The sequence below is a fragment of the Lepus europaeus genome, chromosome 5 (genome assembly GCF_033115175.1).
Source record: "Lepus europaeus isolate LE1 chromosome 5, mLepTim1.pri, whole genome shotgun sequence".
In the NCBI taxonomy this organism is placed as follows: domain Eukaryota; kingdom Metazoa; phylum Chordata; class Mammalia; order Lagomorpha; family Leporidae; genus Lepus; species Lepus europaeus.
In genome coordinates this window covers 135,736,146-135,760,625 of record NC_084831.1, presented here as the reverse complement: position 1 = coordinate 135,760,625, position 24,480 = coordinate 135,736,146, and the positions used below count along the sequence as shown (strand labels likewise).

Here is a 24,480-nt window from a genome sequence, read left to right as displayed (position 1 = left end):
AGAACCCGGATGTGCCCGGGCGGCCGTGTTGGCAGTCCAGGGCTATAGGTTTGGGTGTCCTGGGGTTTCGGCTGCCGGAGCGGATGGCGCAGAGCTGGGCCGGCTTTTCTGAGGAGGCGCTGAGGAGACTAAAGCAGACTAAAGGTATTAGGCTGTGCGTACAGAGCCATTAAGGAGAAGAAGCGGAGCTGCAGCTCGGGAGGGAGAAGGGGGCGTGGAAGAGACTATGTCGGGGGCCGGAGCTGGGTGGGCAGGATTGAGGGGCCCCAGGGCTGGGTGTTCGGGGAGCTGTGGTGAGAGGCGGGCCCTGGGGAGAGAGCTCCGGAATGCACTTCAGGGATGTGGTTTTCCCTGTAACGGAGTGGGAGCCCATAGTCCTGGGTGTCTCCTGTGAGGAGGATCGATGCACGAACCAGTGGTTAGAGGACTGGTTGCGGGTAAGAGAGAGAGGAGGGGCACACAGCACTTCGGGGTTGGGGTGAATTTATAGAAGCGGCTCAAACAGGAATTGCACAGGGATCTGAATAAGCGCAAAACAAGGTGCTTTTTGTAGTACATCTGGCGTATTGCGCGCACTTCTGGTTGTCAGGTCATGTTCGCAGTGCTTTCCAGCTCTTGAGACTCCGCAGACCAAAAGGGTCTTTGGCAGATTAGCCGTGAACCCTTTATAAACCTGAGTAGCTCTGTGCTTCTGTCTTCACCTTTATGGAGCGGTCATCCCATGGGATCGTTGTTTTTTCATATCATTTCATGCAGGGATCAAGATTACTAATACTTGCTGGGAAAGTGTTAATTCTAGGACATGACTTTGTGGTTGAAATTTCCTTGAAGATCTCAGTGGTGATCTGGCAGTGCCCACCCCTTCTGCAAGAAGCTTACACCACCCTTGATACCCGAATTTAAGTGCTTCATTTTGAGAGAAAATTAAATCCTGCCATGTACATTTCATTCAAGTTTTATGATTGGTGAAAATTGAATATTGTTCAAGTCACCTGTACATTTTCAGCATAGATGTGAGTTTATCTAAGACTGACAGTTGGGAAAGGAATTGAATTAGTAGGGTGGGGCCAGGCAGATTGTATGGATTAGAATGATTTTGAGGGGTCCAGAGACCTTTCAAAACTGTATCATAGAAGTTATACTACAGTGTGTGGCTAACTGACCATCTAGCTTGATGTCCTGAGATTCTTTTGTTCTGTTTTTAACAACCATATACATATTAAGGTGTACAGAGTGCAAGCACCCTAGTTTTGGGTCTGACTCCAAGTCCCAGGTGTCAGCTTCTGCTTTAGCAATGCAGGAAGAACGAGTTATCATTCCTGCCTTCAAAGAGCTTATAGTCCAGTGAGAAGATAAACCTTAAAGTAAGGTAATAACGAATGCTATGTAAGAGCTTGCTGCAGAGCCAGGAGCAACCTTTCTGTGCTAGGAGTAGGATGGAGCTTGGAAATATTTGACAGAAGGTATGTGTTAACAGAAGCAAAGAAAACAATACAGGAGTCTAAAAGAATACATTCATTATGTACAACTATATTTTCAAATATTTCTGCAATTGGGTTGGATAGAGAGCGATAAGGACCTAAACTTTTGTGCCCATGGTTTGATAGTGAGAACTTAGAAAGTGGACAACAGGGGCTGACGCTGTGATGCAACAGGTTAAAGCCCAGGCCTGCGGTGCCGGTATCCCATATGGGCGCCCGTTCGAGTCCTGGCTGCTGCTCTTCCGATCCAGCTCTCTGCTATGGCCTGGGAAAGCAGTAGAAGATGGCCCAAGTCCTTGGGCCCCTGCACCCATGGGAGACCTGAAAGAAGCTCCTGGCTCCTGGCTTCAGATCAGCTCACCTCTGGCCATTGCAGCCATTTGGAGAGTGAACCAGCGAATGGAAGACTTCTCTCTCTCTGGCTTGCTCTCTCTCTGTCTTTCAAATAAATAAATTTTTAAAAATGGATAACAAATCGCTAGTCCATGACTGCTTTGAGGACAGAGGAACATCATAGCATCTTTCCATTAGGATACTTCAAAATGTGTGTGGAAAATGGAACTAAACCAAACTATTTTGGTGCAATTTTCTTTGAAATCCATCTAGGTTTTTTTTCAAAATACACATTCTTATGAACTTTTTGTATGTTCCTTCTATGTATGGATTTCAAAAATTTTTGCACCAAAATAAACTTATCTTTTAATTCCATCTTCCACAAGATTTTTGAAGTACCTGTGTTATCCATAGCCAAGTACAGTGATTGGTATATAAACCTCAGCTTTGCCTCTAAATATTTGCCTTGGATTTCTCAATAGTATAACTAAAAGACTTGAGTCTTTAATTCTAAGATGTTCTCCAGCCTTAAAAAAAATAACTTAAGTAAACTAGGAAGATGGGGTTGGTTGCAGCAAAAATAGAGACACCAGTACTCTAGAGCCACCTGTGTGTACACTGGGGAAAGTGGTCAAGAATATTCTTAACAGTCTTGTGTATAGTGCTAAAAAATTCGCAAGAACTAAAATGTTCACTAATAACAGCATAGATAAGTTGTCATATACCTGTCTAGTGGGCTACTACACAGCTAATGAGAATGTATTAATTATAATCACATGAATTAACATCCTCAAGTCACCTAAGTATAATGTATAAAAAGCAAGTCACAGATGACTCTATACAATCTGATAGGCATATAGGGAATCAATAACGGAAATCAAAGAAATAAAATTCAAATAGATAAAGAGGCAAGGGATATTTTCAGGGAGGGGCAAATATATAGGAGACTTCAGAGGTATTGGTAATTATGAAATTGAAAGGCCATCACAAAACACACCAAACACCAGAGTTAAAGAAAAGGTTTATTGTTGGGAGTTGGGAGGGAACCCAACAGACTGGAAGGGGAGGGAGAAGAGAGAAGGAGTGTGTGGGAAAGCAGGTCCTATTATAGCTTTGCAGGGGTAGGGAAGTGGGAGCAGCTAATTCCATTATGGTGGAGGTGGAGTTGATGCTTGTGGTTGGACCATTTGGTTGACTGACTTCTAGTAAGCCAGGCTGGGCTTACGACTTAAGCTTATTGTACAAGATGGTGACTTCGGCAGAGCCTAAAATGGCATTGGGAGTTTGTGATGGTGCCTCAGATAAGAAGGCACCATTTTACTAACAGAAATCATATTAACTCAAGTTAAGTTGAGGTAACAAATAATCCAAAAATATCAATTATCACATAAAGTTTTATTTTTCACTCTAGTTTCATGTGTGACATGGGTTGGCATGTAACTGTTCTATATAGTCACTGCATACTATGTCTTGGTGCTATTAGTTAGGCATTCACTGTGGTAGGAGGAAAATTTTGAAAATTGAACATTGGCAGTTAATGCTATCACCAAGAATTGACATGTATCTCTCCTACTTATGGTTCATTTAACAAAAGCAAATTATATGACTTGGGAGGCCGTAAACATAATTCTGTTGTGTGTTCCAAAAGAAAGGGGGTATGTCTAACCTTGACTAGCAGTTACATCTGCTAAAATCATGTTTTATTTCTAAAACTGTGCTTTTTTCTTTTTAATAGTCTATACAGGGTAGAAGAGAGTGTATAAAGGTGACACATACATACATATATTTGATGTGTGATCTATCTCGTAATGAAGTAGGATTGAAAGTTAAAAAGAAAACAGGATAGCCATATGCTGTCAATTTCTAGTTAAATTATGAATGAGTTATCTATTCCTGATATACTAGTTTTTACCAGTTATACCATGAATACCTTCATCCAGTTTATAGCTTGTCTTTTAACTTTTGATGAACAATATATTTAATTACATTATTTTCAGGTATATCAGTCTTACAATTTTTAACATTTTCTATGTCATAAGAAATCAATCCCTACTATGAGGTGAAAAGATAACCAATCTTTGTTCTTTATTAAATAGATTTTTTTTACTAATATAGCATGGAGATATGGATCTGACTTTATCTTTTCATTATGGATAATTTTCCCTCGTGTCTATTTGTTAAATAATCCTACCTTTTGCTGTTGATTTGTCATGTGCCTGTGTCATATACAATGCTTCATCCATGTGTGAATCAGTTTTTGGGTTCTTCGTTCTAATGTGTTGGTCATTTTGTCTGCTCCTGCAGCATTATCACACTGTATTAGAGCTTCATACTGTCACTGATACCTAGTAATGTAGCCCCTTTTTCTTCTCTGAAATTCATTTTTCTTTGTGTGTTTGAACCTTTATCCTTCCATGTAAAATCTTTAATAATTTTACCAAATTTTGTGGAAAACCCAGTAGGAATTTTGATTGTAATTGCATTGAATCTTTAGATCATTTTGGAAACTCTTTGCTTCGCTTCTCCTCTCCCTTCCCCTCTCCTCCTCTCCCCTCTCCTCCCCTCCCCTCCCCTCCTCTCTTCTCCCTTTCAATGACAGAGTCAGAGAGAGAGAGAGAAAAATCTTCCATCTATTGGCTCATTCCCCAAATGGCTGCAATGATGAGGGTTGGGTCAGGCCAAAATAGGAGCTAGGAATTTCATACAGTCTCCCATGTGGGTGGCAGGAGCTGGAGCACTTGGGGCATCTTCTACTGCTTTACCAGGTGCATCAGCAGGGAGCTGGATAAGAAGTGGAGCAACTGATCTTCTACTAGCACTCATATGGGGTTACAGTATTGCAGGTGGTGGCTCAACCTGGTGCTCCACAATGATAGTTTTTCTAATCTTTTTTTAAGATTTATTTTATTTATTTGATGCAACTGGTGCTATGGCATAGTAGGTTAAGCCTCCACCTGTGGAACCAGCATCCCATATGGGCGCTGGTTCATGTCCCGGCTGCTCTGCTTCGATCCAACTCCCTGCTAATGGCCTAGGAAAGCAGTGGAAGATGGCCCAGGTGCTTGGGCCTCTGCTACCCACATGGGAGACCTAGAAGAAGCTCCTGGCTCCTGTCTTCGCCCTAGCCCAGTGCTGGCCGTTGCAGCCATCTGGAGAGTTAACTTGTGAATGGAAGATCTCTCTCTTAGTTTCTCCTTCTCTCTCACTGTAACTCTGCCTCTCAAATAAATAAAATTTTTTTAAAGATTTGAGAAGCAGAGTTACAAGAAGGAAAAACAGAGAGAGGGCATTTTTATATAATAATATTCCCACTAATAATATATGTCATCACTTATTTAGGTTGTCTTAAATATTTATTAATAAATTTTGGAATTTTTCCTGTAGACATCTTGAATAATTTTGTTAGTTTCTGATACATGATAATCTCTAATATTGAAATATCCTCTTTAATTGTATTTTTATTTTTTTCTATTGATATATGAACAATACAAATAAACCAAAAGAGAAGTTAACAAAAGACACACATAGATATTTCCTGTTTCCTAGGAGGATATTTTCTGTTTCTGGTTAAAGTCAGCAATAACATTTGCTTTTGATAGTACTTCTTTTTAAAGATACTGTCTATATATATTTTGTTTAATTACTACCCTCTGAGAGTTAAGTAGAGCAGGTCATTTTCAACAGTTTTGACAGATGAGGAAACAGGCATTAAATAATTAACTGACATCAGTGAGCTGACAGAAGCAAAGCTGGGACCATGAGTCCGAAGCTTCTAACTCTACTTTGAGAAATTTAGATATGAACTTGCATTATTTCAAGATTCCACTTGAAAACTTAACAACCATTTTGTTTCAGGAGAAAAGAAGAATCATACATAAAATTAAAGTCATATCAGATATTTCAGTGTCTACTGAGTTTGGTCAAAATTAGTCTATTCTTTTGACAGTTATAAAAACAGGTTGAAAAAGAAACCTTGCTTTATGTTCCAAGGCTTAGCTCAAAGACAAATGGCCTTGCTCTGAAGATAAATAGAGAGCTGGGACAGTTTCTGTTCAGTGTTAACAGTGTCATTTGAGAACCCTTGAAGCTACAGGAAGATGGCTGCTTATCCTTGGGCTTTCAAGGTAGAGAACATGGTAGGGGGACCTCTGGATTTATTATCAAGTTTGATGTCAGTGCTTTCTTTCCTTAGGTAAATTATAATTATTTGCTACTCAAACAAAGGAATTTTTCTCCATTCTCTTTTCTGTAGATCCATTTGAACCACAGCGGCGTGCCCCTGTAAAGAAAAGTCGACAGCAGATTCAGCGAGAAAAAGCTCTTTTAGAGCAAAGCCAAAAACTTGGACTTCAAGATGGATCAACCTTATTGCCTCCAGAGCAGCTGCTTTCTGCACCGAAACAGAGATCTAACACTCAAAAACCACTTTCTTCTCCCCCTGCTCTTCCAAGCACTCTCACCCTTAACTCTCCTGTTGGTGATGGAAAACCTCAGTGCATTGAAAGCCAACCAAGAGAACCAAGACTTGAGAATTCCCATGATGGTCACAAAAATGTTGAGGTTTTACCTCCCAAGCCAGATTGCAAATTGGAGAAAAAGAAAGTGGAATTGTTAGTAAGTCTATATATCTGTGAGATTCTTCATTCTTGCCCTTTTCTTCCCCATTGGACTTGGAGGAAATATAATTTGCTGTCTTTTTTATTTATTTATTTTTTACATTTCTTCTGTTTTGTCTTCAAGTTTAGAAATGTGATGAATAAACTATTGAAAAGTAGCTATACCACCTAAATATGTTATAAGGTAGTCTCTATTAGGTATTTTTTAGATTTTATTTCATTTAGTTTGCATAGCAGCCTTTCAATTTATGTCTGCTATTTTTGCTTTAGAAATGAAGGATCTGGGAATCAGAAAAGAGATTGCCTTCCTAAAGCTAATATGTAGCTAGCAAGTAAGATTTTAGATTCACATATAAGTGTATCTGAATGCAAAGTCTGTGCCCTTTATACTCATCAGAATCAGTTTTTATGGGCATAGCATTACTTCTCACATTTAACCCAGTGTTCAGCTTCCAGACTGCATGTTCATTGGTGCAGTAAAAGGCACTTATAAACAGGTAAACAGATAAGAAAGTTAAAGGAGAGGGTGTAGGAAATTGAGGGGACAAGTTATATAATTCAGTTGCTTTTTAGAAATTATTGAGTGTATATGTATATGTATATGTGAGAAACACCCTATGTAATTTAATTTTGTCACACTTTGGTAGAAGTTACCCTTCTGAGTTGTGAATTCTTACAGGAAGAGTAGAGGAAAAAGGATGATATTTGTTTCTGTTTTCCCTTTTGTGAGTCTTTTTCAAAGCATTGTATATTTTATCTAATCCCAGATATTTTTTGAATCTTTTTTTTTATTTTTTTTTATTTTTTATTTTTCCTTTGACAGGCAGAGTGGACAGTGAGAGAGAGACAGAGAGAAAGGTCTTCCTTTTGCCGTTGGTTCACCCTCCAATGGTCGCCGCGGTAGGCGCACTGCGGCCGGCGCACCGCGCTGTTCCGATGGCAGGAGCCAGGTGCTTCTCCTGGTCTCCCATGGGGTGCAGGGCCCAAGGACTTGGGCCATCCTCCACTGCACTCCCTGGCCACAGCAGAGAGCTGGCCTGGAAGAGGGGCAACCGGGACAGGATCGGTGCCCTGACCGGGACTAGAACCCGGTGTGCCGGCGCCGCAAGGCGGAGGATTAGCCTGTTGAGCCACGGCGCCAGCCTATTTTTTGAATCTTTACTGATCAGGATTCTGTACTATGAGTTTTAATGTTTTCTACTCCCAGGGGTTTATGGGTAGGAAATTATTTGACAATAAATATATAACCACATGAATTATGAAACTGACATCAAACAAGTACATGCATTAAATGTCTTTTAAGAGTAGTTTGCCCTGTTGAAATCTTCACTTAGTATATTCTAAGTTGATCTTCTGTATATGAAGATAATTGAAAATGAACCTTGATGAAGAATGGGATGAGAGAGGGAGTGGGAGATGGGATGGTTGCGGATGGGAGGGAGGTTATAGGGGGAAAAGCCGCTATAATCCAAAAGTGGTACTTTGGAAATTTATATTTATTAAATAAAAGTTGAAAAAAGAGTATTTTGCCAGGGGCTGGCAGGAGGTAAAACTGCCGCCTGCAGTGCTGGCATCTCATATGGGTGCTGGTTTGTGTCCTAGCTGCTCCACTTCCAATCCAGCTCTCTGTTGTGGCCTGGGAAAGCAATAGAAGATGACCCAAGTCCTTGGGCGTCTGCACTTATGTGGTAGACCCAGAAGAAGCTCCTGGCTCCTAGCTTCGGATTGGCCCAGCTCCAGCCATTGCAACCGTTTGGGGAGTGAACCAGCAGATTGAAAACTAACTCTCTCTCTCTCTCTCTCTCTCTGCCTCTGCCTCTGCCTCTCTGTAACTCTTTCAAATAAATAAATAAATCTTAAAAAAAAAAAAAAAGGTAGTTTACTAGCAAAGGTCTGAGACAAGTTTGTTGAGGGAGCATTAAGTTTAAATTGAGCTGGACAATTTAGATTAAATGCCTTTAGTAAATTATTTATTTATTTTAAAATATATGTTCAAGGAGCTGGTGCTGTGGAGTAGCAGGTAAAGCTGCTGCCTTCGGCACCAGCATCCCATATCATCGACTGTGGTTCGAGTCCCAGCTGCTACACTTCCAATTCAGCTCCCTACTAATGCACCAGGGAAAGCAGCAGAAGATAGCTCAAGTGCTTGGGCCCTGGTACCCACATAGGAGACCTGGAGGAAGCTCCTGGCTCCTAGCCAACTTAGCTCCAGCTTTTGCAGCCATTTGGGGAGCGAACCCGCAGATGGTAGATCTCTCTCTCCCTCTTGCCCTCTCTGTCTGTCTCTAACTCTGCCTTTCATAAATACATATGTTTTTAAAGATTTATTTTATTTATTTGAAAGATTTACAGAGAGAGGTCCTCCATCCACTGGTTCACTCCCTAGATAGCTGCAATGGCCAGAGCTGCCTCAATCCAAAGCCAGGAGCCAGGAGCTTCTCTTGGGTCTCCCACGTGGGTGTAGGGGCCCAAGGACCTGAGCCATCTTCCACTGCTCTCCCAGGCCATAGCAGAGAGCTGGACCAGAAGAGGAGCAGCTGGGACCAGAACTGATGTCCATATGGGATGCCTGTGCCCCAGGCCAAGGCTTCAACCCGCTGCACCACAGCGCCAGCCCCCATAAATATTTTTTAAAAAGTTTTTTTAACTATAAAAATAAATGTTTATTTATTTTTGTTTTATATGAAAGGTAGAAAGACAGAGATCTCCCATCCATTTGTTCACAAATGCCCCAAAGAGCTGGGACTGGGCCAGGCTGAAGCCAGAAGCCAAGAACTCAAATGAGGTCTCCCACACGGGTGGCATGGACTCAACTACTTCATCAGTCACATACTGCCTCCAAGGGTTTGCGTTAGTAGGAGCTAGAAGTGGAAGCAGAGCCAGGACTCAAATCCAACATAGGTGCCAGCTTCCTGAGTGACATCTTAACTGCTGTGCGAACACTTGCCCCACTGCACCTGCAGAGAGACCCCAAAGAAGCTCCTGGCACCTGGCTTCAGATCAGTTCAGCTCTGACCATTACAGTTATGTGGGGAGTGAACCAGCGGATGGAAGACCTCTCTCTAGCTCTACCTTTCTCTGTAACTCTTTCAAATAAATAAAAAATAAAATAAATAAAAAAATAAAAAAGGAAGGGCTTCAAAAGCAGAATTGGCAGGTGCAGCATGATAGCACCAAGTCATCTGAGGAAGACCAGTCCCAGTCAAAGTAATTGTTCGAGAAATTCAAGTGTCAGCTGAGCTGGAATTAAAAGCACTGGCACGGATATGCCTGCAAAAGTAAAAATGAGAGAGGAGCGATCCAGCTCTAAGTGGAAGCTGTGGGAATGGAGAGCAGAGGACAGTTTGGAAGTGGTTGCTAAGTTTGAGAATGGAGACTTGATAAGAGTCACTATAGGAAATGATAATAGGAATCCATAGATTTGCTGTTAAGCTTGTTGAGTTGACATCAGGTTCATGGACTTTATGGAAATTTTCATAGATTTCAGAATTGGACAGTCTGGAGGAATGTATGTTTTAAGAACTTCGAAGTTTTTCTTTAGCCTTGTTCCATTTGGCTTTAGCTCACAGTGTTTTTAGTCTGTTTAAAAATTTCTAAGTATTGGGGAAAAGTGCACAAGTTGAAAAAACTGCATGAAATAAACATTTCTTATTATCTTAACGATGTTAAAGGTGGTAGAACCTCTCATTCTAGGAAACTAAGAGATACATTATGACATCAGCTATAGTTCAATTTATTTTGATCTCCATTTTGTATATAACACATAATTAGCTTCCACAAATTTCTTTGTACTTTAAAAAAAATGTCATAGTACTCTGGCTTCCAGTTTGTGGGTTCCTAGATTTTATATATATATATAATGGATTTCAAAGGTCCAATTTATGTAAGCCTCTGTGCTTCACATCAGAGTCTTTGTTCCTATTAGAACAAAATAATGAGATGCAGATGGGTTTCTTTTAAGAGGACTTTTGAAAGAGAATGTCCATGATCTGCTTGATTAAATTTTATATTTAGGGGCTAAGACTGTAAGGTGTAGTACAGTGTAGCAGTCTGTTTCATTAACCCGTTTTTATACTTCTTTTCTAGGCAGGAAAAATCTCGTTGGGAAGTCCTGCAACAAGAACAACGGCTCATGGAAGAGAAAAATAAACGTAAGAAAGCTCTGCTGGCTAAAGCTATCGCAGAAAGGTGAGACGCTTGAACCAGGAGACGCTTATAACCTGCGATCAATTTTGTCACGCTACACATTTATTTTCTAGTAAGCTGGCATTGTCCCTACAACCATTACTTTCAAGGCTAACTAAACAAGTGATACTGAAATTACAATATTAGTTTATTAAAGAGCATTTTTAGAGCATAGGTCATATTGAATTTACAGGTCTAGTTGTGATTGAAACTTAAGGATCAGGGCCAGCATTAAGACATAGCCAGTAAAACCGCCACCTGCAAAGCCAGCATCCCGTATGGGTGCAGGTTTGTGTCCAGCTGCTCTACTTCCAATCCAGCTGTCTGCTAATGGCCTGGGAAAAGCAGTGGAAGATGGCCCAAGTGCTTTTTGTGGGAGACTCGGATGAAGTTCTTGGCTTTGGCGTGCCCCAGCCCTGGCCATTTGGGGAATGAACAAGCGGATGGAAGATCTCTCTTCCTTACTTCTGTAACGCTGACTTTCAAATAAATAAGCAAAATCTTTTTAAAAAAACACAAAACTTAAGGATCAATATCAGTGTCCTCAGTTTTAACTATCTGCATGTTTGTAAGAAAAGCAGTAAGTAGCTATCAGTATATGTAAATTAACAAATGCAGGTTTTAATTTAACAAAATGACCTTAGTTATCCATTGTGTTAGAGGAGTGGGGTTATCCCACATAAGTGATTTACACACTCAAAAGTCTTAATTGTGTTTTCTGTGGGCATTTTTCTTACATAATGTATCCTGCCTCCACTAGTGGAAGATATGTTATATAATTTAACTTTTATTGATGACTCAGGTCACCATGATGAGCTCCATTTATCTCTCACCTCTCAGTGTTAGAGTTGTCGGTAGTCCTTTCTCCTTTACTGTGTTGTGCCAGCACAGAGCACTAACATTCCAATTTGGGCCACTCTTTCCACCCCCTACTACCATTTGGTTTGTAATTTCTAAATCTCCTGTAGCCTTAGGAAACTAAGCTTGGTTAGTAAAGAAATGAGAGTACTGGAAACTAAATGAAAGTGAGTATTCAATGGCATTTTCTTTTCAAACTCTCAAAAAATTCTGGCAAAACCTTTCTTTGAGGCTAGAGTATGTGTATGTTCAGGGGTAGAGGTAGGTAGAAGGAGGATGGGTATGAAATAATTGAGAATCACCTGCCAGAAGGAGGTATGTATTGAAAATGATTCATTTTTTTTGCTCCTAGTATACCTTGAGGTTACATGAAGCATAGGAAATGTACGATTCAGTGGCTTTCTGTGTTTCAAGAAAAAAAAATGAGTCATTCCTTATTTTTTTTTCTCCCATAAGTAATTATGAGAAAGCATTTTAGTAGTTTTCAGTTTGGAATTTGGAAGAGATTGGGAGGCTGTTTACTGGGGATTTTACAAAAAAATTTAAAGACTCAGTGCTTCTTCCCTAGGTGCTTTTAATCTAAGAATGCACTGCCATGGACAGAAATGTAAGGAAATTCATGATTGGATTGTTAAGTAGGTGGGTAGTGAGGCACTTCAAGTGAAAGCATTATATTGGTAAGAAATTTATAGGCAGAAAGAAAGGGTAAATGCATAATGGAATAGAAACCAGGAGAATGTAAGATACAAGATACTGGTTTTATGTGGGAAGTTTTGCTCTCCCCGAAATGTGTGTGAAATTTTGAAATAAGTGAAGTCATGATTAAAGGTTTGCTTTTGTCTTTGCTTAGTCTCTTTCTTACAGTATATTTTACTTGGAAGTGGTCAGGGCACTGAGAGTTGATGAGGTTGGCTGTACTTTTAAACAAGGAGAGAAAAGTGTTTTGATTTTGAGCCCCACAAAGAGTTTTGAGGATCTCTAGTCTTGTTTTGAGAATAAGAGTAACAGCATTGAAAGTTTGGGAAAATCGGGGGCTGGTGCTGTGGTGCAGCGGTTCAAGCGTCTGCCTGCTGCACTGGCATCCCATATGGGTGCCGGTTTGAGTCCCGGCTGCTCTGCTTCCAATCCAGCTCCCTGCTAATGAGCCTAAGAAGACAGTGGAGCATGGCCCAAGTGCATGGGTCCCTGCACTTACATGGGAGATCCAGAGGAATCCTGGGTTTGGATTAGTCCATCTCTGGCCATTGTGGTCATTTGAGGAGTGAACCAGTGGATGGAAGATCTTGCTGTCTCTCTCTCTCTCTCTCTCTCTCTCTCTCTCCCTCTCCCTCTCTTTCTCTCTCTCTCTCTTTCTTTCTCTCTCTCTCTCTCTCTGTTACTCTGCCTTTCAAATAAATAAATCTTAAAAAAGTAAAAAAAGTTTGGGCAAATGGGTCCCAAAAACCAAATAGAGGTTTTTTTGCTCTATATAGAAATGTTTAAGCAGGTATTTTTTTTTTTTAAGATTGATTTATTATTTGAAAGGCAGAGTTACAGAGAGAGGGAGACAGATAGCGATATTCTGTCCGCTGGTTCACTTTGCAAAAGACCTCAATGGCCAGGGCTGGGCCAGGCTGAAGCCAGGAGCCAAGAGCATCATCCTGGTGTCCCACATGAGTTCAAGGTCTCAAGTACTTGTACTGTCCTCCTCTGCTTTCCCCTACATGTTAATAGGGAGCTGGATTATAAGTGGAACAACCAGACACAAACCAGTGCCAATATGGGATGTTGACATCACAGCTAACAACTTAACCCACTAAGCCACAACTCAGTCCCCTGGTATCTGTTCTTGATTGTCTTTAAGTATCAAAATTAAAACAGGCTTAGCAAGAAGAGGAATATAAGATAGATCTTTGGAAAGCTGTGTTGGATGTGTCAATACAAAGGGAATACAGACACATTTCTTCCAGAGTTTGTTATTTTTTTTTTTTAATTTTGTATTTATTTATTTGAGAGTTAGAGCTACAGTGAGTGGGAAAGACAGAAAGGTCTTCCATCCACTGGTTCACTCCCCAGATGGCTGCAGCGGCCAGAGCTGGGTTTATCCGAAGCCAAGAGCCAGGAGCTTCATCTGGGTTTCCCACAGGGGTGCAGGGGCTGAGGCACTTGGACCATCTTTTACTGCTTTCCCAGGCCATAAGCAGAAAGCTGGATTGGAAGTAGAGCAGCTGGGATGCGAACCGGCACCCATATGGGATGCTGGCACTGCAGGCGGAGGATTAACCTACTGTGCCACAGCGCCAGCCCCCAGAGTTTGTTCTTACTGATTGAATAAACGCACAAAAATGAGTTGTTTTTTGGTAATTTTTTTCACCTTGTTTATGAAAATAATAGGTGCTGGGCTGGCATTGTGTCATAGCAGCTAAAACTGGCACCTGTGATGCCAGCGTCCCAAATGGGTACCAATTTGAGTCCTGGCTGCTGCACTTCCAATCCCACTCCTGCTAATTGCCTAGGAAAGCAATGGAGTATGGCCCAACTACTTGGGACCCTCTACCCATGTGGGAGACCCAGAAGAAGCACCTGGTTTTGAGCTGGCTGAAGTCTGGCTGTTGAGACCATTTGGGGATTAAACCAATGGATGAAAGATCCTCTCTCTCTCTTTCTGTCTCACCATCTCTCTCTCTCTCTCTGTAACTCTGCCTTTCAAGTAAATAAATCAATCATAAACAAAAAAATGGACAGTAATAGAAAATTTGGTATATTTGGGGAAAAGTTCAGATGCAGTCTTCGAGATATACCAAAATGTTACCAGTGTTTAGTTTTTCTGATTTTTCTAATTTTTAAAAATTCAGAATTATATACACAGTGACTTACTTTTTTAACTTATATTGTCTATGGATACATGATGTTAACATTTTTATTTTTTCCACTCACCTTGCTATTCTCTAGATCTAAAAGAACTCAGGCAGAGACTATGAAACTAAAGCGGATCCAGAAAGAGTTGCAGGCTTTGGATGACATGGTATCAGCTGACATTGGAATCCTTAGGAACCGCATTGATCAGGCCAGTCTCGACTATTCATATGCCCGGTGAGTTGGGAAAATTGAATTCAGAGTAAGGAATCTGACTTAAATAATTCATATTGCTAGCTGGACCAGTAGCTTCGACATATATCATCATTTAAGCCTCGTATCAGCCTCCGTAGGTGGGGTACTTATTCCTCTGTGGTTCTCATTCAAGTATCTTTTTCCTCTGTGTAGCCTTCCTTAACTCTACCAATTAACCTTGTTCATATGCTTGTTAAAGCATTTCTTATATTATTTATTTACATTTCAATCTTTGTTGGTAAACTATCAGAAATTGAATGTTTGAGACTCTTTCTCTTTAGTCTTTCAGGATTTATCAGTGTAAATGTCTGAATGACTTGCACCCAAAACTCTGTTACTCTATCACCAAGTTTATGCTGTTTCCATTAAAAATTTTTGATTATTTGATATGATCTTTATGGGATTGGAGGTTTCTCATTTTAGTCTTCAGCATAGTAAGAAAACCTAGGCTTGCTTGCTTGCTTATTTTATTTATTTGAAAGAGTTACAGAGAGGCAGAGGCAGAGAGAGAGGTCTTCCATCCGGTGGTTCACTCCCCAGATGGCCACAAAGGTTGAAGCTGTGCTGATTCGAAGCCAGGAGCCAGGAGCTTCTTCCAGGTCTCCCATGTGGGTGTAGGGGCCCAAGGACTTGGGCCATCTAGGTTAATTTTTTAAAGTTTTTGAATATTTTAAAGAAAATACATCTCTTGGAACTTGCATGTTTTTTTTAAAGCATTTATTTTATTTATTTGAGAGGCAGAGTTACAGAGAGAGAGCTTGCATCCTATGGTTCACTCTCCAAATGGCTCCAATGGCTGGAGCTGGGCCGATCCAAAGCCAGCCACTGTTTTTCTAGGCTGTTAGCAGGGAGCTGGAGCAGAAGTGGAACAGTCAGGACTCGAACCAGCACCCATATGGGATGCTGGTGCTGCAGGTGGAGGCTTAACCTACTATGACACGACATCAGCCCCACAGTTTCTTTCTCTTATGTTTTCCATTTCACCCATACTATGTACAAAATGGTTTGATATTATATGTTTCCTTGGTTTCAACCATTGGCATTTTTTCAAAGAGAAAAAACTCATCATGGAGTATTTTTAAATGAACTGACACATGTAAAGAATTACATGGACTTTGCAAACAGATAAAAGGGCAAAAAAATGTCCTATTTCAGGGTTTTAGTCCCTTCAACATTGCTTTAATCATCTGGGTTTGTCTTTTTTCACAAGGGAATGCTGTGTTAATAACTCAGTTTTGCATCTTTCTCTGTAACACTAGAAATCAATCAGAATGCCTCATTAGTCCAGGGTAAACCACAACATCAGAATGTTTATATAACAATTTAATAAAGCGGAAATGCTTGATTGTGGTTTTTAATTCACTGTTTGGTGTTTAAGAATAAGGTCTGTGGTTGTCCTTGTGATTTTTAGAATTGTTGTATGGCCATATGCTGTTTGACTTAATGAATTGTCTTTATTAATTAACAACCTAAAGTAATGCCATCAGTAGCTCATAACTAGAAGTTCCAGATTTTTATTAATAAGGTCATTAAGCAGGTAACCAAGATTTTAAGATTAAAATAAGCTTTGATTTTTAACACTTTTATTTTCTGTAGCATAAGTTAGCCAGAGGAGCATTTTTATGCCTTGCTAGCCTTTTATATGAATAGTTCATGGTACAAGAACCAGTGCTGAGTACCTCAACAGAAAAATAATATGATTAACATTTTAATTCTGTCCTAGTGGAAACTGGAGAAGGATACCTTTGCATATTGAATGTTATATAAAAATGCCTTGGTTTAGGCCTTCAGAGAACCACAGAGAAGGTGGAATTACTAGTTAAAGCAGAAAATATACCATAATGTATGAATATTCTTAACGAAATTTTGACATATTTTTACATAGCAAAAATATTTTACATAATAATTTTTTGCATCTTTAATAACCTATACATGACAATTTCTCATGGTATTGATACTTGATTATGTGTAGTTGGATAGAATTGGATACTATATGAGGCTGTTGTTAAAAGCCTAAGCTCTTGTCTTCGGTCAAAGAGAAGCCATAGACAATTGTGATTAGAACTAGGGTTGGGTTTATTTCAAGCATAAGTTTAGGGCAACATTTTCTGAATTTACATTTATGGTTATTGAAAAATTGCATATTGGTAATATAATATGGTCCAGTTTTTAGTGTAAGGTGATCTCCAGTTTCTGTAGGGACTTCATTTCTTTTTAATAAAAGTGATACCTTAGTTCTGTAGTGCCTGGTATAATACAGTGTCCACAAAAGGTTCTTGAATAGTAAATATGCCAGAATTCACTTTAAAATTGTTTTCTGTGGCGCGATGTTAGGATAGACCCCTCTGATGAGACCAGCATGAGGCTGCTGCTTGTAGCCATGTCTACAATGTTGTCATATGCTGTGCAGACCTGCCTGTGAGAATGGCTGCATGTAGAATATGTTTTTAAACTCTCAGTATACTGGGAAAAATAATTATCCCTATTTACCATCTAGGTTAAATAGCTAACACCCTGCCCTCCCCCACACACAGAGGCAAATATTTTAAGTCATTTTATTAATAATTTACAAAACTGGAAATAAGTGGTATTGTGGAAAACAGCATACAGAAATGTAAGAATAATAAACCTTTTTGTATCAAGTAGTTTGACTCCCATACATAAAATGTTGAGAGAATATTGTTTCATCCTTTTAGCATCCCAGGGAGGTCCCCGTACTTGTAAAATATTGGGTGATTAAATTTCTCTTCTTAAAATCATTAACTGTATGAAACTGTCATTTCCTTTTTTATACTTAGAATTATATATTTCACTCATTGTTTCTTGAATTTAGGGAGATTGACCTTGAATATGTTTTTCTAAAGACCGAAAGTCCCAGATTTCATCTACATTGATCAGTTTCACCCTCCAGAATGCAGAGTGTGCCTCTGCATCTGTGTTTGTTTCCTGGGACTCCCATAACAATTTACCACAAACTGGATGGCTTCAAACAGCAGAAATTTCTCCTCATACTTCTGGAGGCCAAAATTCAGGATGTCGGCAGGGTCATGCTTCCTTCAGAGACTAAAGATGCATTCCTTGCTGTTTTATCTTCTGATAGCTGAAAGCATTCCTTGACTATCTGTGTGTCCATCGCATTGCTTTCTCCTCTCAGAACCTCTGCCTCTCTCAGAATACGTATGATTTTACTTAGAGCCCAACTGAGTAACCCAACAGAAATCCCTCTCTAAACCCTTACCTTAATCACATCCTTTTCTCTAATTTTCACTATTTTGTCACAGTAAAGTAATATTTACAAGTTCTGGTAACTGGGAGTTGAGTGTCTTTGGGGGACTGTTTTAAGCCTACTGTAACATTCCTTTTGATTGTGCAGCAACAGCAAAATATCTTCCTCAGTGAATTTTTCTTTACTTTGCCAATTTGGGCAGAAAATGAAGAAACATTAATTCTCAACTCTGTTAAATGAAAACTAAGGTTATAAAGATGATGTTTCCAGTCTTTTATAACTTTAAAAAAAAAATAGGTATTTATTTGAAAGGTAGGAGTTACAGAGAGAGAAAAAGAGACGATAGAGATAGCTTCCATCTGTTGGATTTCTCCCCAGATGCCCACAACAACCAGGGCTGGGCTAGGCCAAAGCCAGGAGGCCCAGAACTCCTTCTGGGTCTCACAGTTTGTTGGCAAGGACCCACATACTTGTTGCACCATCATTTGCTGCCTTTGCAGGCCACAAAGCAGGAAGCTGGGTTAGAAGCAAAGTAGCTGGTACTGGAACCTGCACTCCAATAAGAGACGCAGTGGCCCCAAGCAGCAGCTTAACCCACTACACCGCAACCCCTGCCCCTTTATACCTTCTTGAGGGGATGTCACACTTTTAACACAGTAAGAAAACTAAATGATGATAATTTATGTCATTATCAGTGTAGATCATTCCATCATTTTCTGTTTTCTTACTGTTTTTGTTTTTTAGTCCAAGGAATGAACAATTGATGAATAATCATGAAATAATTCCTAAGGTGATGAATGGTAAAAAGTATCAAAATACAAGAAAAGTAAGATATCTGTTATCCTCTGATATATTTTGGATTAATAAAAAAATCCATTGGACCCATCAAAGTAATTGTAAAATAAAATTTAATTCTATTTAAAAAAAAAAATAAGTACATTTTCTCTTTGATTTTTCAAAGACTTCTACGAAAGGATAAAAATCCTGCATGTTAATCTGTACAAGCAGAACTGCTTAGAAAAGGAACTGAAAAATTAAAAGTGAATCAGTAGAACCTGATGGTCTTTTGAAGGTTAATGATTGAGTTTTTAAAAAATTTCTGGATTACCAAAACCAGGAGACATTTTTCTGGAACCCTTGAAATAACATTCATTAAATCATTCAGTGCCACTTTGAAATAAGAAAACAATTCTATAATGACATTTCCAGTTTTGTGTGTCTTACTGTGTTGTGTATAATGCTCTTATTCTGTTTCAGAGTATTCATCATACTCTGATTTGCTATTATCCACCTGCCCCCAAGGCTGGTGGTACGGTTTGTGAAACTAATCAATATTTTAAACATAAATCGCTCTGTACGAGAATATATGTGCATGTCTCTTGCCAGAAGGACTTTAAGTAAATAAACAAAATGCAAAATCTTCTGTGATTTATCCAGGGTGGTAGGTCAACAAAAACCCAGGGACCTATTTGCAAATATTAATTTCAGTTCAGTATTCATGAGCCGAGTCTGTAAATCTCTGCTGACTGACTTTGACTGATTGAGAGAGACCACAGACTTGCAGAGAAGGGAGATTTATATTGTCAGAGTTCTTGGCCTGATGCAAGAACCTCCATAAATAGGATATTTTGTAAGTTATGTGAATAAAGGACCCAGGTATCCAACAGAGTTCTTTTAGGATAATTTTTTGAACATAGATGGTTATTGAAAATATAACTAGGTTTCTCATTCTTATATTACTGAGTCACAGTAAAAACTGAAATGTGATAAATAAACATGTAAGTAAGAGTTTTCTAAAGTTTCTTCCGGCTCCCTACATTTTGCATAATCTTAATTTTAGATATATGATTACAAATATAACAGCAGTTCATTTTTATTCCAGTGCTCCAAAGAGGAAATTGTTTCTTGAATGCCTATGAAGCGCTGTGCTAGGCGCTTGCCCAATTTATACTGTTCAGTCCTTAACATTCCTGTGAGCTATTATTATCATCACTGTTTTATAGATAGACCATGACACAGTTGAAGCAACTGTCCAGAGTCACTGTACTGGCGCTTTCAGTCATTGTGTGCCTCTTCTGCAGCCCAACCCCAGGAATCCAGCTGTTTTGCATTCATGATGCTGGCCTGGGCACACCTGATTAGAACAAAGATGGGCTACTGACTCCAGGACATTGAATCTGTAGGCTAAATAGTGGCTGATGCCACTGACACTAAGCTCTGTTAAATTGAGATGAGCCAGGCAAACCCAGCTTCTCCTTCTGGAATTGAGAATTGAATCACTGAGAGACTTAAGTGGGGTGAATTTGAGTTAGAGCCACAGCTGGTGGCCATATTGGGTTGTGAGTATCATGGGAAAGCTGAAGTGAGAGAAACTGTTTGGCTTTTAATGCATTGAAGAGAATAGCCTTGTGAAATTGCCTCTTATGTCCTACAGTGAAACCCCATTTTTTTTTTTACCTGAGCTAGTTCAACTAGATGCCTGTTCTTTGCATCTAAGAGAAGCCTTGACCAAAACAGGTGCATACAGATAATGGCCAGGAAGGTTTTAACCCTGAGTCCTCTAAAATAAAAAAGTGTTTATTTTTTTACTGTGTTCCCTTCCAAGACAGATAATCTTGTATTAGGAGATACACCAGTTTTATTGCTATAACTCTTACACCAGAAACTACTTACCACATTGAATTGATGCAGGTGACAGTAACAGGCAAGAAGCATGACCATAACAAGTGTCAGTGGTGATTAAATTGGAGAACTTGTTGGCAAATGGGAATCAACCTCTTGTCTTGTTTTGTTTTTCTTGATGTAGAAAGAAAAGCAACAAATTGTAGGGAGAAAGAAAAAGACAATGAGCAAAAATCTGATTAATTTTCTTTTTTTGTGCCAAACCAGAGCCAAAGAAAGGAAGATTAAAGGGTGACTTCTTCAGTAGAATTTCTCTATTTTTGCATAAGACTGGTGGTACTTATCATTAGAGTTCATGTGTGTCAATATGAAAATTTTCTAATACAAATACAAGTGTTAACAGTGGTCTGTTTCTGAGTGGAGAGGGAATGCATAGCTTACTTAACCCAGAAGTTCTCACCTGGGAGTGGTTTGCTGTTTTACAGACACCTGGCAATGTCTAGAGACGTTTTCTGTCCTCACAGTTGGGTGTTGGTACTGGCAGCAGAAGGGAGAAGCCAGTGAGGCTGTCGGTGTCCTGTAGTCTGCAGGACTGCTCACAACCACAGCATTATACTGCCAAACTGTCAACAATGCTGCATTTGAAAAATCTTGCTGAATGTATCCTGAAGCTTCCACTTCTATTTGATGTTGTTTTTTTAAATGAGTTACTTATATATTGTTTGAAAGGCAGAGTTACAGAGAGAGAGAGAGAGGTCTTCCATCCACTGGTTCACTCTCCAGATGGCCGCAACGGCAGGAGCTGCGCCGATCCAAAGCCAGGAGCTTCCTCCGGGTCTCTCATGCAGGTGCAGGGGCCCAAGGACTTGGGCCATCCTCCACTGCTTTCCCAGGCCGTGGCAGAGAGCAGGATTGGAAGTGGAGCAGCCAGGTCTCAAACTGGTGCCCATATAGGATGCTGGCACTGCAGGTAGCAGCTTACCCACTATGCCACAGCACCGGCCCCTACTTGATATTATTTTGCCTTCACCTGGTAAGTATCATTTGGTTGGTGAGCTCTGTCCCGTTTGTATTCAGCTCCCAACAACCATCTCCATCAAAAACTTCCTTTTTTTTTTTTTAAAGATTTATTTATTTATTTATTTGAAAGTCCAAATTAGAGATCTTCCATCTGCTGGTTCACTCCCCAAATGGGTCAGACTGAAGCTAGGAACCAGAGCTTCATCCAGATTCCCCAATATGGATGCAGGGGACCAAGGACTCAAGTCATCCTCTGCTGGTTTCCCAGGCACATTAGCAGGGCAGTGGATTGGAAATGGAGCAGCCAGGACTCAAACCAGAGCTCATATGGGATGCTGGTGCTGCAGGCTGGGGCTTTAACCCACTGTGCCACACAGCACCACCCCTATTCCTTTTCTAATCCAGTAGTCAGAAGAACACAGGTATTTTACTTTCTCTATCTTTTGTTGTTTTATCTCTCTTAAATTAAACAAATTATGTGATGGAGTTAGCTTGCACTGGTTATCAGAGCAGATTTTGTGTATCTCTTCCCAATTCTGTGTTCAATGATGTCATGTTACTAGCTTGAAATTGGTTAGAATACTAGTATGCATACCATTGAAACTGGAAAATGCTACATCAGAGCTTTCAGAACTGGTGTTGTGGCATAGTGGGTTAAACTGCCAGCATCCCATATGGGTTCTGGTTGTACTCTAAGCTGCTCCACTTCCAGTCCAGCTCCCTGCTAATGGCCTGGGAAAGCAGCAGCAGATGACCCAAGTGCTTGGGCCACTGCACTCATGTGGGAGACTGGAAGAAGCTCCTGGCTTTAGCCTGGTCCAGCCCTGCATGTTGTAGCCATTTGGGGAGTGAACCACCAGATAGGAGATCTCTCTTTCTCTCTCTCTCTCTCTCTCTCTCTCTCTAACTCTGCCTTTCAAATAAATAAATAAATCTTTAAAAAAAAAATCAGAGCTTTTCCCCTCTTGAAGCAAGCACACCTTTTAATCAACCCATTTAGCTTGCCTTCAGTCAAGCACATCTTTAGAGCAAAGGAGGGTGGAATAATGTTAAATCGGGTGAATACAGATAGGATCATTGTGTGTTTCAGCAGCTGTAGCCTAGTTTGTCTAAGTTGTAGACAAGTGTTTTTACAGTTTTAATAGTCATACCTTCATTATACATTTTCCCAATTTTGGAGTTTAATGATGGTTTGTAGATCCTCTTTTGAGTATCTTTAATAAAAAACCCATGGGCCCATTTTTGTTCCTGTCCTTACAGGAAGCGGTTTGACAGGGCTGAGGCAGAGTACATTACAGCAAAGCTGGATTTACAGCGCAAGACTGAGATAAAAGAGCAACTCACTGAGCATCTCTGTACGATCATACAGCAGAATGAGCTTCGGAAGGCCAAGAAGTTGGAGGAGTTGATGCAGCAGCTGGATGTACAAGCTGATGAGGAGGCTTTGGAGCTTGAGGTGGAGGTAGAAAGACTTCTTCATGAACAAGAAGCAGAAGCAAGGAAACAAATGGCTCATTTGGAAAGGCCATTTCAGCCTGCCGGGGACAGTGTGACAACAGGATTTGCTGATGAAAATAAAAAGCATCAAGAACAAACTGTTTCCCCAAAGATAGATGAACAGTGTGAAAATTCTAAGAGCATTCCTCTTCCTAGTCCAGGCTGCCCAAATCAAGAAGTTAATGGCATTTCAGCTGATGGAACCACGTGAATTGTCAGGACTGTTTTAAACTTACATGACGTCAAGAAAGTATACTTACTACAAGAAATGGTACCCTTTACCTCTGATAAAACCGCTGTAAGACAGTGTTAATTTTTGAACCCATGATTGGTTTTAGTAGGTTAACTTATTTGGCAGTGCTGACCTCAAATTATGGTAATTTTATATAAAATTTATGGTTGTGTTTCACCTTGATTTTGGTTCAGTGCCTTCAGGGTTCCTTTTATCCTTATGACTGGGTGAAAATAGGTGACTTAAAAGGATAGGAGAAAAAGAACATGGTTAGAGTGTTCTTAGAACAGGTAAATATAGAAAAGTAGATTGAAAAGTCATACCTAATACCTAATCAAACCCGTTTGCCTTCTCCTGGGAGAAGTGTTGAGAATGGAAGTCCTATTTTTATGCAATCAGTAAAAAGAAGAATTGCTATGTGAAAAAGCAACACAGGAAAAAGAAGTCACAGGTTGAATTACTAGAGTTGTACAATGCAACCTGGAAATTGCGATTTGTGCAAGGAGTCAGATAACTTACGCCAGCATTCCTTTTGTGTGCGGTTGCTTTGGATTGTTTTATTTTACACCCAGATTTTTGGTTAGTCGATACATAGACACACATGCATATAAACATACTAGATGTAATTTTACATTTAACAAGTTGTCTTATTTTTAGTCAGTGAGTTAATCAGTTAAATTTAAACAATTAAAGTTTTCTCAAGGCTGAAAATAGTTTAGAAAATCTTGTTGCTACTTCTTATCCAAATATATTAATGTACTTTCTTTCTGAAGTTATATGTAAAGATATGTTCTATTTGTTGGGCAGAAATGATAAATTATCCTGTTCTAAAGCATTTAAATTGGTAAAATGCTGATTTTGTTTCTATTTTAAGTTTGTTAATTACATGTTACTAATGCTTGACCTCTACAGTGTACTAAGTATGAATATGTAAATATTGAAATTTTTTCCTACAAAATCTGTGGATATCAGACTAAATTATGAAATATTTATCAGAAAATCCAAAAAGTAAAAACAGTATACACTTTAGTTCTTAAAAAAAAATCATAAAAGAAGCTAAGAGGAGGTGTTATAGTATATTATCCATAATAATTTCTGAAACAGGGACATCCATTTTTTAAAATGGGTTTGTTTGAGGGTATTTTCCGGTAACCTGGATGAGTACTTTTTTTATAATTTGAAGTTAAAGTATAACTTTCCTTTACTGCCTACTCTAAACGTAAGCATGTATGTGATAATTATGTTTTTATTTGTGAATGACATACAAAGAAAAAGCTTAATTACCCAAAACACTCTTATTTTTCTAAGGAATAAACAACT

At 39.5% G+C, this 24,480-nt stretch overlaps 1 protein-coding gene across 2 annotated transcripts; it reads left to right on the top strand.

Annotated features, from left to right (window-relative positions):
• GORAB (golgin, RAB6 interacting) lies at window positions 1-24,480 on the top strand. Of its 2 annotated transcripts, XM_062192730.1 has the most exons (5): window positions 1-144; window positions 6,067-6,424; window positions 10,517-10,618; window positions 14,405-14,545; window positions 22,692-24,480. In XM_062192730.1, exons 1-5 carry the CDS (start codon window positions 84-86, stop codon window positions 23,137-23,139), a joined length of 1,110 nt encoding a protein of 369 aa, XP_062048714.1. In that variant the 5' UTR covers window positions 1-83; the 3' UTR covers window positions 23,140-24,480. The 2 variants fall into 2 exon arrangements, with proteins under 2 accessions (XP_062048714.1, XP_062048716.1); XM_062192732.1 differs by lacking the exon at window positions 1-144 and having other exon boundaries at window positions 6,340-6,428.